This window comes from Leucoraja erinacea, chromosome 14, assembly GCF_028641065.1.
Source record: "Leucoraja erinacea ecotype New England chromosome 14, Leri_hhj_1, whole genome shotgun sequence".
In the NCBI taxonomy this organism is placed as follows: domain Eukaryota; kingdom Metazoa; phylum Chordata; class Chondrichthyes; order Rajiformes; family Rajidae; genus Leucoraja; species Leucoraja erinaceus.
Window position 1 is genome coordinate 26001793 of NC_073390.1, and position 14804 is coordinate 26016596.

Sequence of the window (14804 nt, forward strand, 5' to 3'; positions counted from 1 at the left end):
GAGAAATTCATTTGTGAGCTGCAGCGTTTTTGAACAAAGTGTCAATGAACAACATATAGAAGTTGAGAGGTTACGCTGCAACTTTATAAAACATCTGTTGAATCGCACCAGGAATCTTGTGATCTTGTGTCCAGTTCTGGTCGCCATACTGTAGGAAGGGTGTGCTTGAACTGGACAGAGTGTAGAGGAGAGTCACCAGGATGGAAATTAGACAACAGAACTTTAATTATAGGAAGAGATTGGAGAAGCAGAGCTTGTTTCCCTGGAGTGTAGAAGGCGGAGATCTTACCTGTCAATGAGAGTCAAATTGAATCTTTCTCCCTGGTAGGGGTGTCAATGGTTAAACCAAAATTACATTGATTTAAGATGAGAGAAGGTTGTATCAAAGGGGAGCTGAGGGATTTTCTTTTTACACAAAAAAGGTTGATATCTGTAATTTATTGCCAAAAGAGGTGGTGGAATCAGATACAAATATTACATTTAAAAGCCATTTTAAATGGGCAAGGCATAAAAGGAAACAATTTTAATGCGGGCAAATATGATTTGTGTAGGTGGGCAAAAAGGTTGGTGGGCCAAATGGCCTGTTTACGTGCTGTACAAATCTATAATTTTATGACTTTGAATGTCTCTGGGTTTGGACATGATTGTGGAGACATGGATATTCTGGTAATTTAGGTCATCTGCAATTTGCCATCCAACACATCTACGTAGTGGGACCTGAAGCACATTTAACAGTTGCCACATAACATATGGAAGGATTGAAATAACTATTGCCCAACTGGTAGAGCTGCTGCCTGATAGAGCCAGAGACCTGGTTTGATTCTAACCTCAGGCACTGTCCATGTAGAGTTTGCGCATTCTTCCTGTGACTGCATGGGTTTCCTTTGGGAGCTCCAGTTTCCTCCTTCATCACAAAGATATACCAGTTGATAGATTAATTGGCCACTGTAAATTGCTCCTGGTGTGTAAAGGAATTAGATAATCTAAAGGGGGAGGGGTGTCGATGAGAATGTGGGGAGAATAAAATAAAACTGGTGATAAAATTGGTGTAAATTAGTAGTTGATGGTCTATGAGGACTCAGTGGGCCCTCAATGTTATGTAATGGTTTTTTTTTAAAGAGTTTTTTAGGTGGAAACAGTCTAGTCATAGTCTATGGTATGGAAACTTGGGCACTTTGGCTCAACTTTCCAACCAAGATGCCTTTTTACACTTGTCCCATCTGCCTGTGTTTGGCCCTTATCTCTCTGTGCTGTACAACATTTTGACTGTAAGAATTTGAACCTCTACTTTTGGACTTGGATTCTTGAAATTACACATTTTTGTAATTCAGACATTGTGCAATATATCATCCTGAGCTTCCTCACCTCCATATCTTCTGGTGTGGCATTAACTCTCATATTTTCTTTCCACCCTGCTGAGCGCCAGAAATTTGGGATGCCACTGATAGCTCTCATGACCCTTCTCCACGTTTAGTGGTGAACAGTCAAGCCAGGAACACTGTGAGGTTTGTGATCTGGAGCACAGAAGGGCTATCACCTCTATGAACAAATTGGTAACCAAATGGAAACTTTGCAGCCAGTTGATTCCATCCATCTAGGCTGCCAGCACAGCAGCTTCCCCAGTAAGGCAATCTATGTGGTTACTATGACTAAGCTACCACTCCTCCTAGATGCCTCGCTGTTGGAGGATCTTATTCAAGTTGGAAATACAACTAGGATCCTCTAGGAGACATTCCAATATCTGCATTTCTCCAGGGAAGTATCGTCTAGAGAGGTTTGCATACTGCCATTATCTGCAACTCTTTTTTTCTATATTTGACCCATCTGGTGGATCTACTCTGCAACGGTTCCCTTTTACCGTCTGCTTGATGAAAGATGAGGGAAGTGAATGTGAGGCCAGGAAGTCTAGGAAGGGAAAGAGACATTCCATTTCATTGGCAATAGAACTAGGAAAGGAAGAAGTTATACAATTAAGGCAGGTTTCATTCAATACATGGAACCAAGTTCTCAGTGAGAGAGATAACGTGGACAGAAGATGAGACCATATACGTGTAAGGTAGGGAGAGGGTTCTGAGTGAAGGAAAATATCTAGTCAACATATTCAGCTTGAAGATTAACAAAATGGATGGTGAAACTAAAAGATAGACAGAGGTATGAAATAACGGCAACACAAAGGCTCAGAAATTATTTACTGTTATAAAATAATTAGAAAATAACAGTTCAGAGTGCAGTGGAATTAATAAGATTAAGTTGCCCCCTGTACAACATTGTGTACAGAACCTGAAATAAAATGGGGGAAGTGGGGACAATAGCTTCACAGAAAAGAATAAAGTCCTGGCAGCCAACTCAGCCTACAAGTCCAAACTGGAGCCTGCTGCCGGCATAAAACATGCTCCTTGTATTCTGCAATGTAGTGGAACAAAACTGGCAATATAGTGGAACAGAGCTACTGGCAATTCTCATACTTCAGAATGATATGCAAACTGGCTGTACTTGGAGAACAGTGTCTAGGTCTGATTGCTGCACCATAGAATGGATATGTAGCATTAGAGAGAGTACAGAAGTGAGTCACCAAGATGTTGCTTGGAATGGAGGGCTGTGGTTGTAAGGAGAGTTTGGATTGGCTGGGTTAATTATTACCGGAATGTAGGTGGTTGAGGAGTGACCTTATCGATGTTTTTAAAATTACGAAAGGCTTAGATTGGGTAGATAGGCACAGTCAATTTCCAAGAATGGGAGAGGGTAAAATTAGAGGGTGCAGTTTAAGGTGAGATGGGGTTGGAGAGGCAAGTCCAGAGGATGATGGTTATCCGGACAGACACTTGGATAGGAGAGGAGTGGCAGGATATGAAGATAAATTAAGACAAGTGGGTTAATGTAAATAAGCATCATGGTCTTTATGGATGTTGGGTTAAAAAACAATTTCTATGCTGCACAGCTTCATCTCTGAACCAAACATTACAAAATAACCAGTTGCACATAAAAGGTGGTAAACTGTTTATTTTCCTTACTTTTATCCGCCCTATATTCCTGAGGTTTCCTGGAAGGTCTGGCATAGTCACGGGGTCTTGCATTCCTGTGGTCAATCCCTTAAAAGAAAAGAAACACACAACAATAAACTAATTCTGTTAAAGTGCAAAATCGCTACATAGAGTAAGTGTGTACCCAATGATTCTCGAAGTGGAGAGAGATGGTGACAACCCCAATTGTGTAACAGTGGCCAGTGGTGCCAGCTGTGGCTTGGTAGATGTTGTGATGGTGAGGCTGATTTCGATTTGGGTTTGGGTTTTACTCCCACCTGTCCAGTCGTGCTGTCCAGTCCTGCTATTGCCACTCTCTTCAGTTCCCCATCATCAAAGGGAACCACTTACTTTTTGCCTGTTTTGGCCAGTTGTGAACATTGCTTCATTCATTCTCATAAATATACAGTGTGGAATCAGGCCTTTCGGCCCAACTCATCCACGCCAGCCAAGATATACCCAAGTACCCATGATTCCCATTTGGCCGCGTTTTGTCCAAATGTAAATGTATCTCCTTGTACCACTTCCTCTGGCAACTTGTCCCATATATGCTTTACCTACTGTGTGGAAAATTACCTCTCAGGTTCATTTAAATCATTTATCTCTCATCTTAAACCTGCGCTCTCTAGTTTTAGACTCCTCTCCCCTGCGAAGACGACTTTTTCAAAATACCCCATCAATGCCACACATCATTTTATAAACCTCTATGAAGTCATGCTCAGCCTCCATTGGAAGTGCCAGCTGTGGCTCCAGGGAAAACAGTCCTAACTGAATCAATGTCTCCCCACAACTAAATCGTCCAGACCAGGCCACATCCTGGTGAATCTTCTCTGCACGCTCTCCAGTGCAACCACATCCTTCCTCTAGTGTGATGAGCAGAACTGTACACAATACTCAATGTACATCCTAACCAATTCAATTATCTATGTACATCCTAACCAATGGTTTGTCATCCCCTGAAGACCGTCCGGTGTAGACCAGAGTACCGAAGAGGATGGAGTCGGCAACAGCGGTCGGGAGGATCAAGGCTGATCATCTCTTCACGGCAGAGGGTCGCCCCGGCGTGCCGCGACCATACCCAGCAGCAGGCCCGGCTCACTGCTCAGTGAGGAGGGAGTTGGACGGAGGGCCGGTAAGCAGACGGACTGTGGGAGCCAGTGCACTGCCTCGGTGGTGGAGTGGGCCATTAACCCTGCAACAACATGGTGCTCAGCTGGACTGCGCGCTGCTCCGAGAGGCCGAGTGTGTGGACTGGACATGACCTGCAGCGGCACGGAGCGGTGGAGCAGAGGTGGAGGACATCAACAGCCACGCTTGGCCAGGCCAACCCTATGACGCCGCCAGGATAACGGGCCTATATGGTCAGGTAAAGAACCCTGCACTTACAACTGGCGATTTTGAGTACTATCTTGGTATACTAACACTATACACTTGTACTGTATGCTTACCCAATGCACTAATTGCTTAACTGAGATATATCTAAGTGCTTATGTATAGTGATACTTGAACTCAACAGTATACAGGTCCACCACAATTTTCGGGCAACTGGTGGTCTGGCGCCCCCTTTAATCCAGACAAAATTACAAGAGCGCAGTTGACACTCCTCTCTGGAATTTCCTCTGAAAATGTGGTGACTAGCCCAGGTGAGGCGGACGCTTATCGGGACTTGTGCGCCAATCGGTGGGTCAAATCTGCCCCCTGCAGCCGGGGTTTGGAACTCCAGTGCAGCCGGTAGGGCTCTGGAACTCCAGTGCAGCTGGTAGGGCTCTGGAACTCCGGCCCGGTTGGAGCTGGCAGATCTGTTCCCATAGCCTGCTTATCTCCCCATTCCCTGCATACCCATATGCATCACAAAAGCCTCTTAAACGCTATCTTATCTGCCTTCACCACACTCCAGCAATGCGTTCTAGGCATCCCCCACGCTCTGAATAAAAAACCTGCCTAACATTTCTTCCCAAACTTTGCTCCACTCACCTTACAGCTATGCACTATAGCCTTTAATATTTCCACCCTAGGAAAAAGATCCTGACTGTCTACACAATCTATCTATTCCTCTCCTAATTTTATCTACTGTTGTCAGTTCTCTTCTCAACCTCCCGCGTTCCATCGCAAACAATCCAAGTTTGTACAGCTCCCTTGAATCAAATGGCCCCTAATTCGGGCAGCGTTCTGGTAAACTTCTTCTGTACCTCTCCAAAGTATCCACATCCTACCTGTAAAGATGTGGAATCTTTGGAGAGGGTGCAGAGGAAGTTTACTAGAATGCTGCCTAGATTAGAGGGTTTTAGCTACAGGGAGAGGTTGGATAGACTTGGATTGTTTTCTCTGGAACGGAGATTAATCGGGGACTTGATAGATGTATGTAAAATTATGACAGGCATAGATAGAGTAGATGGTCAGGAACTTTTTCCTAGGGTGGAAATGTCCAACACAACAGTGTATCGGTATAAGGTGACAGCGGGAAAGTATAATGGAGATGTACGGGGCAAGAGTGGTCAGGGCCTGCAATGTGCTGCCAGGGGTGATGGTGGAGGCAGATATGATAGTGGCGTTTAAGAGACTATGAGAAAGGCACATGGAAGGGCAAGGGATAGGGAGATATATTGATCATGTACAGGCAGATGATATCAGTGTAACTTGGCATCATATTCAACACAGTATTGTGAGCCGAAGGGGCCCATTCCTGCGCTAGTTGGAAGTTCTATGTATGCTCTAATGGGACAACCAGACCTGCAGGCAATACTCCGAATTTGGCCTAAAAAAATTCATATAAGGCTGCATCATGACTTCTCGACCAATACCGACAGGCATATCATATGCCTTATTTATCTACATGTGTTGCCATTTGCAGGAAGTTATGGATTTGAGTAAGAGTGCTGATATTATTCAGGGAGAGGAAATGATGCGATTTCTATGGGACACCGATCTCTAATGTACACGTCAGCCAAGCCCAACCCTCACTGAGTCTCATCTCCACGTGATTCCCACCCCATCTGGTGCAGTCTGCAAATGTCTCCACCACCACAACCAAGCCTCTCTATGTGATTCTACAACCACCCTCTATGCATTTTGATAAACGCACCACCCCACAGAGCATGGTTAACTGTTGAAGCATTTATCAACTAAGAATGGACTATTAATCCCAACGACATCCAATAACAACTTAAAAATGGTTAGGTAGAGTGGTTGATTGCCTTCACTATTAATTTACTAAACTACACGTTTAAATGAATTAATTTATCTCCTAAAGAGTCATCACAGTGTCATTGGTTGTATTAAGCTGGGAATGGATTTGAATTGTGACCTGCACCTGATAAGTTTTGGAATGAAATTAAGCAAATGTCAAGTAACAGACACTTAGAACTGTACAGAACAATAATGGGACCTTTGGCCCACCATGTCAACGCTGCCCTTTTTATCCTTTCACATGAATACCATTTGTCTGCATTATATCTGTATCCTTCTAAGCCTTGCCTAGTTAGGTGTCTATTGAATTATTTGTTCAACAGATTAAAGGACAAAAACCACTGCCACTCACCCTAATTATTTGCCTTTCTAAAGTTTCCAAAGAATCAGCAACATCCCGAATATTAATTCATTTAGCAATTCCAACCCTGGATAACCTGGCTACACGTGCCGCTGTGGGTGATCTCTGCCACATTTAAATTCTATTAATATTTCTCTGGTGCTGTTAATGTCATTAAGGTCCTTGTAGAAGAACGAGTGTAACATTACTCTGGGTTAATTTACTCTTGCAACGCTTGAACTCCCTGATAGTCTCCAGGAACGGTTAATAACTATTTTACAAATAAGGAGCTAACCGGTGCTTGTCCGTTTTAATATCTGTGCATAAATTCAGTGTAGACAGGGTATAAATTTCGCCCTTGGGCTTTGAGGCCACATTCAGAATGCCGATCTTCTGATACATACAAATACATCATCTGATACATACACTCAGTTACATAACTCATACGAAGGAATATAAAAGGGAATATACAAACAAAGCTTTATCGCAGTGTTATGATTTGGCTCTGCTCTAATGGAGGGATATTAAAGCTTTGGTGAAATAACTTGGTATTTTTAATCAGAACAACTTAGATTACAGAATGCTTAAAATTAGACATGTGAAATCAAACAGATAGAAGCACACCGAAGCAGGGAAGGTGGAGAGGGGAGGGGTAGGGTAGGACAAGGATGGGAGATAAAGTCAGGGCAGAGCAGGAGAGGGAAGAGAAATGGAAGCGGTGTACATAAAAAATTATTTTGGGATTATTGAAATACAAGTTGGCTGAATTCGCTGCAATGATTAGTTTGGGAGGGGAAAATGTGGGATCATGGAATCCTACAGCACTGAAATGGGTCTTTCCGATCCACCTCTTCTATGTCTATGCTAATCCCATTTGCTGGCATTAGGGAGCATTTCAAACATTGGAAATGTATCAGTTTCCACTAACTCTTCCAGATATTCACTCTCTTTATGTGGAAAATGTACCCTCATATCTCCTTTAAATTTCTCCCTTTTTGCGTTAATTCTGTGCCTCATTTTAGACTGTCTTGCCCAGGGAAACAACTCTTGACTCTATCCTATCCATACCTCTGATCATTTTATTAATCTCTAAAAGGTCACAAATCAGCCTCTTACATTCTAGTGAGAATAAACACATCTTATCCAACCGTATAACTTCATCCCTCCATTCAGGGTAATATCCTGTGTGAATCTTTTCTGCACTCTCTCTATTACGTCCACATCCTTCCTGTAATGAGGTGACCAGAACTGTACAGAATACTCCCAAGTGCAGTCTAACAATTTTTCTGTCATTTCAAATTTACTCATCAGACTACCTACACTCACATACATTTACATAAATCACAAACAACACAAGTCCCAGCACTGATCCCTGCGGTATACCACTAGTTATGGATTTCCAGTCAGAAACCACCCATCCACTATTATTCTGTGTCTACTATCACCAAGCCAATTTTAGATCTGGTTTGGCGACACACCTCGGTTTCTTTTTACCTTAACCTTCTGGACCAGCCTACCATGTAGGACCTTGTCAAAAGCCTGCTAAAACCCATTGAGACCACTTCAATGTTTAGGTTTCTGTTGAATGAAGTAAGGAGGAATGCTCAGAGCCATGCAGTTACATGGCACAGAAACAGGCCATTTGGCCTAACTAGTCCATGCGGACCAAGATGCCCTATCTAAGCTAGTTTAATTACTTTGCATTTGGCCCATATCACTCTAAACCTTTCCTATTCATGTAGCCGTCCAAATGTATTTTAAATGTTGTTATTGCACCTGCCTCAGTTACATCCTCTGGGAGCTCTTTCTATACACCCACCACCTACTGGAGGATGCTTACATGGAGAATAAACAGGACCAGATAGGCCAAGTGCAAAGTATCTGTTTCTTTATCTTCCAGTAGTGAGAGGTTATAGTGTGGCTTGTCGGGTATATTGGGTGTATCCACTCACTGGGAGAAATTTACAGCGGCATATGAAAGAAAAGGGGATAGAGTGTCGGGGATTTAGGTGAGGAAAATGGCAGGAGGCACACATATATCATGAAGGCCCGGGAATTTCCATGGAATAGTAGATAACAATGTTTTGTGGACCGTGACCGTCCTCAGAAGGAGCACCAGAAAAACAGTCAATGTAAACAATTTCCACACATAACATTCAGCACTTAAGTCCCAGCGGCAACCTGACTGTCAGTCCCTGCCCATATACTCTCAACGACAAGTATTTAAGCATTATCATTTATATGATTTCTCATTATCATTTCAAGCAAGTCACTCATTTAGATGAGGCTGAAGATACAATCACATGCCCACAAATCAGAAAGACTGGCTTCATGAGAAACAGGTATAAAATTGATGGAAATCGTTCCATCAGCACAGAAATATTTTCTATTAGTGGAAACCAGAATCTACACAATTTAAATGTTGATGCCTGGATAATGCGACTTTTTTAAATTAATGGATACTATCTGGTATCTTGGGCAGCCTGTGCATTTTTTTCTTAGATAACTGATCATGTCCCAAGATCAGGGATGAATTTTATCTTGTTAGTTCTTTTCCTGTCATGTAATGCTAATAAAATCAAATCTTATCCTCAGGCCTTGAGGTATTTTCATAATAAGATGATATTTTGCTGAAGCCGGAATTTATTTTCGACAGCTACGTCATTAAGCTTTGAAGTGATCAAGGCTCTGAGCCACATATTTTTGAAGTTATCATTCTCGTCGTGGGTGAGGCAAATCTTCAAACGGAGTCTAGAAAGGAAGCATTTTTTTGATCCTGCTTTGCTTGTCCTGATGACATTGATTTTTACTGAGAACAATTCTCTCATGAACTCCAAACTTCAGAAAGAAGGAACTAACTTTTGATGGTGTTTTTCATGACTTGTAAACAGCGCTCGGGACTTCATGGGATATGTTTCTGATATGTTTCCTACAGCTATCAGACTCTTGAACCAACCTGCTCAGTACTTTCGCTGGCTATGAAACACTACAGACATCCTTTTGTACTACGATAGATGGTTTTAATTACGTATTTTTGCACTGTTGTTTTTTTGTTTTTTTTGCAGTATTTTCCCTTTCACTATCTTGTAGAATTTATACATAAATGAAATATGATTTCTGTTTTTGTGTGTTGTGTATGTGCTTGTGATGCTGCTGCTGCAAGCAAGATTTTAATTGTACTTGTACTTCATCATACTTGTGCAGATGATGATAAAATCAACTTGACTTGAGGCACAGACTGTTGGAGAATGCATGGCAGGCATGCTGCAGAGAACACAGGCCCACAAACAGCAGTGCAAATTACCAACAGGCCTGTGCATTGGGTGTTATTTGCGAGAACGACTCATTTTTAATATTCTCCCATTACGCCTTCTCAATGATGAGAGAGCATATGGCATCTTGGGTGGTTCCATAGGCATGTTGTAGGTGGTGCTACCAAGGGTTCAAGAGAACAGTAATAATGCAGTCATGCCTAAATCCTCTGGGATGGTAGAACCATTCAACTGGTTTTCCATAATATCAATGAGAAAATGAACACCTTGGGTGTACAGTCTAGAAGAATCCATGTCTTGATGGGGAGTATTACCACATAAGGTGCAAAGAGAAGTGGACATCATTGTAATAGTCATGGGGATAGATCTGTTTTTTAAAGTTCAACAGTCTCAGATCAACTAGCACACAGATGATGGGTCTTATTCAGTGCTATATTCTTCTTCTTCACAGGCAGTCCATTGGGATCATGCGTAATCCGCTTTGTTTCTGCGGGTTTTGAGGTGACTGATGAGCACGGTTGGAACTGTGACACTTCCACTGAATGGACAGGAGGTGGCTGAGGGGGGGTGGGGTGGGTCATTGGCGAGGTGGTGTGCTTCTTCTGCTACTTCCACAGAGCCTCTGCATGCTCCTGATGCAGTGCGTCAAGGTCCTCAATACCCTTCCTGAACGCTCCTTCTTCACTTTAATCAGTCATGAGCCAGAGTTTCCCAAAGGTCAGTGGGGATGTTGCACTTCTTCAAGGAGTTTTTGAACGCATCTTCAATTTCCAATTCCAATTGCATTTCCAATTCCAAATTCCAAAGTTTCTCCTATAACAAAACTCAGAACAGTGTCTGTTTAGGAAGTAGACACAAGGAACAGTAGATGTTGGTTTACGAAGAAAGACACAGAGTGCCGGAGTAACTAAGTAGGTCAGGCAACATCTATGGAGGAAATGAATAAGTGACTTTTCAGATCGGGACCCTTTTTCAGATGGATTGTGGTCAGGGTGAGGGGCGGGGGAGAACAAAACTGGAAGAGGGGAGGGTCAGAACAAAGTCTGGTGAGTGATGGGTGGATACAGGTGAGGGTTTTTTTGATAGGCAGTTGGTTGGACTAAATCCAGAGATGAAAAGGCAAAAGGTGTGAGATAAGGATAGAAGAAGTGCAAATTGTGAAACCAAGTAGCAAGCAAGTTTATTTAAATAGCACATTTCAACAACAAGGCAATTCAAAATGCTTTACACAAAGCATTAAAGAGCGATCAAAAGCAATTAAAAACAGTTGTTAAAAGAATAGAAAATAAAACAAGCTAAAATAGAATAAGACAAGTATAAAATACACGAATAAAAGTTACAGTGCAGGGTAAGAAATGAATAATTATTTAATTTAATTAAAGGCAACGTCAAACAGTAAAGTCTTCCGCCCCGATCTAAAAGAACTGAGACTTGGAGCGGGCCTGTATTTTTCTGGAACCATAAGAAGTTATATAGGTTGAAAGGGATGGGGAAGGGGAAACATCTGTATGAGTCCAGGAGGGGCACAGGGAAGGGGGAGGGAAAAGAAAAAAAAACACAAAGGGGTTGTTTGTAGGTTACTTACGTAAAATTGTAGTATTTATTGTTTATACCATTAGGTTATAAGCTATCCAAGCAGAATATGAGATGTTGTTCATCCAGTTTGTATGTGGCCTCACACTGGCAGAGGAAGCCTAGGACAGAAAGGTCAGTATGGGAATGGTAAGGGGAGTTAAAATGGTTAGGCCTTGGGCAGGGGGTAGTTTGTGTGCAAAGGAATTGAGTGAACCAAGGAGCTGCGGAGGGAGTGGATTCTGCAGAAGACGGAAAGCGATGGGGATGCCACAGAAGGTAGTTGAGGCCAGTTCATTGGCTATATTTAAGAGGGAGTTAGATGTGGCCCTTGTGGCTAAAGGGATCAGGGGGTATGGAGAGAAGGCAGGTACAGGATACTGAGTTGGATGATCAGCCATGATCATATTGAATGGCGGTGCAGGTTCGAAGGGCCGAATGGCCTACTCCCGCACCTATTTTCTATGTTTCTATGGGATGGGAAGATGTGGGTGGTGGTGGGATCACGTTGAAATTTGCGGAAATGTCAGAACATTATGTGTTGGATTGGTAGGCTGCTGGGGTAAAAGATGAAGTCTAGGGGAACTCTAACTGTTCTGTCTGGGGGGACAGGAAGAGAGAGCAGAACTACGAGGCACAGAGGAAGTTCCATCTATGACAGCAGAGGGGAAACCACATTTACTAAAGTAATAGGATATCTGGCCACAGGGCTCCTGATGCAGGGACTTAAGGTTATCAGCACCTTCTCAACTCGAGTGGGCGATGGCCAGGGTTCCTCAGGAGTTATACTTTTTTCAAGCAGGCTTTGAGCATATCTTTGAACCTTTCTTCCTGTAATCTTGTCCTTTGACAAAGCTCAGAATCATATTTTGTTTTGGGAGTCTCCTGTCATGTCTGGCAACTGAAGCTGTCTGAGTTTAATTTGAACCTCAGTAACTGCAGAAGACATCAATGTTGTCTCACCAGTATGCTTGGAGGATTTTGTGTATATAGTGTTTGTCGTGTCCATCCAGTTATTTGAAATACCTACTGCAGTTCAGGTCTCTGAAGCATACGGGTAGTAAAGATCACAGTTGCCCAGTAAACCGTAAGGTTTCGGACTTGATCTTCAAATCCCTTGACCACAAAGGCTGTGCTGGCTCATTGCAGGCAGTGGTTATCTGGTTATCTGGTAATTAATGTCCAGAGGGCTGTCAGGATCACTGCAATTTCAACCAGTCTAATGTAACAGTGCCCAGCATGTGTATGTGATGTAGAGAATAGAGTCTAGATCCCTGGAGCACTGCTTCAACAGAATGTGAGGCAGGGGCACTTTTTTGAATTGGGGTTTGACAGATCTAAGATTTCAGTTAGCATAAATGCAGAAGCTATTTGTTAATACAGACAGTAAGGAACAGAAAGTCCAGCGATGAGGTGCCTGCTTTCTGGAGACACTTGGGATTTTGGTGCGTGGACAAATTTTCTCCAATGTGGGGAGAGTGGTATTTTATTTCTGCCTTATCAGTTAATTGAATCATTAGAGAGATAACAAGGCATCTCCATCATGTGGAAGACACCTCTTGTGTTCTTGGAGAAATTGTGGACTGGTTTCCATGTCTGGGACAACCACGGGTGCACGAGTGGGCTGATGTTGTTTAATAGGGCATCAATGCACAATTGTTAATTGAGATGATCACTTGTCACTTGTCAATTTCCATGGCCTTCTGTAGTAAAAAAATGTTCTTAATAGATAATGGTGCCTGATTACTGTGGGCAGGTACATGGAAACTTTGTTCTTTCCCCTGACATTTTTTTTAAGACAGATTATTTGTTTGTCAATTTCCAAAGTAACTTTTAAGTGGTTCCCTAGTTTCTGATCGAAATCACGTGAAATCCAATTTGGCCCGTCTTCTTTTTTCATGTCCTGATGCTATATATAGTGGCTCGCCACTGCCGTATACATCATTGCGCTATTTGAGTGTTATGTGCAAGATCTGCAGTAGTACATGGATTATCCAGCAATGGGCATTGCAGTAGGTGTTGCATTGTCTGGGCCTATGCTTGGTCTCACCGATGTAGATCAGCTGACATCTAGAGCAGCGGATGCAATAGATGAGGTTAGAGGAGATGCAGGTGAACCTCTGTCGCACCTGGAATGACTGCTTGGGTCCTTGAATGAAATCGAGGGGGGAGGTAAAGCGACAAGTGTAGCATCTCTTGCGGTTGCAAGGGAAAGTGCCCGGGGAGGAGGTGGTGTGGGAGGGAAGGGAAGAATTGACAAGGGAGTTACGGAGGGAGCGGTCTTTGCGGAAAGCAGACGGGGGGAGATGGGAAGATGTGGTGAGTGGCGGGGTCACATTGGAGGTGGCGAAAATGCCGGAGGACTATTTGTTGTATGTGACGGCTAGTGGGGTGAAAGGTGAGGACTAGGGGAACTCTGCCCTTGTTACGAGTGAGGGGATGGGGAGAGAGAACAGTGTTACGGGTATGGAAGAGACCCTGGTGTGAGCCTCATCTATAGTAGGGGAGGGGAACCCCCGTTCCCTGAAGAATGAGGACATTTCCGATGTCCTGGTGTGGAACAGCTCATCCTGGGAGCAGATGCGGCGTAGACGGAGGAATTGGGAGTAGGGGATAGAGTCCTTGCAGGAAGCATGATGGGAGGAAGAGTAGTCTAGATAGCCATGGAAGTCAGTGGGTTTATAGTGGATGTCGGTCAGAAGTCTATCACCTGCGGTGTATTTGAGGATAGTGGTGTAGCGGATGAAGTCAAGGAGGCGGCAAATCGTCGGAGGTAGGGCCCTGGTACGCCTCGAACAAGTGTCGACGTAACAAAGGGCAGGCATCCCCATGGTGTATTTGATTTGTGAGGTGGGGGGGTGAGGATAGTGGAATGGGGAAGAGCAGGGGTTACATAGTTTGAGGGGATGGGGAAGACCCAGTGGAACAGCCACTGAGGTAACCAGGGTTAAGGAGACTAGCACTAGGACCAAGTGCAGTCAAACCCAGGGGAGTGGGAGTTAGCAGCATGGAGGCTTCAGGCAAATAATATTTGGCCCATGTAATACAATTAGTGTTCGCTAATTAATTGATCATGTTATATTAAATTTGTGTTATTCAAATACAGCTAGAATAGATTCAATATCAGGAGAGTAGGATGTTCTGCTACTGGTCTGGTAACAAGGACAAGGATGTCATAAGGGCCCATTCTGGTATATCAGCCTCGAACAAGGGATTGTTCGCAAGAGTTCCCGACTTCCAGATTCCCCAGAATCAGATGCTAGTGAGCATCATGGGGGAACAACTGGAGAGATAGGCAGGTGGAAGGGCTGATTCCATGCAGAGTCTTACCCAATGTAAGAGAATCAAAAACAAGAGGATAAATGTTTTAGGTGAGAGAGGCAAGATTTAATACGAGGGGCAACTTTTCATTCA

At 43.3% G+C, this 14804-nt stretch overlaps 1 protein-coding gene across 5 annotated transcripts in view; it reads right to left on the reverse strand.

Annotated features, from left to right (window-relative positions):
• The window catches only part of ky (kyphoscoliosis peptidase), a 152228-nt gene that overhangs the window by 98346 nt on the left and 39078 nt on the right, over positions 1-14804 (reverse strand). For all 5 annotated transcript variants that reach the window (XM_055645897.1, XM_055645901.1, XM_055645900.1 and 2 more), the window contains one exon: positions 3012-3089. In XM_055645897.1, the coding sequence (XP_055501872.1) occupies positions 3012-3089 (78 nt within the window). The remainder of the gene's footprint in view (positions 1-3011; positions 3090-14804) is intronic.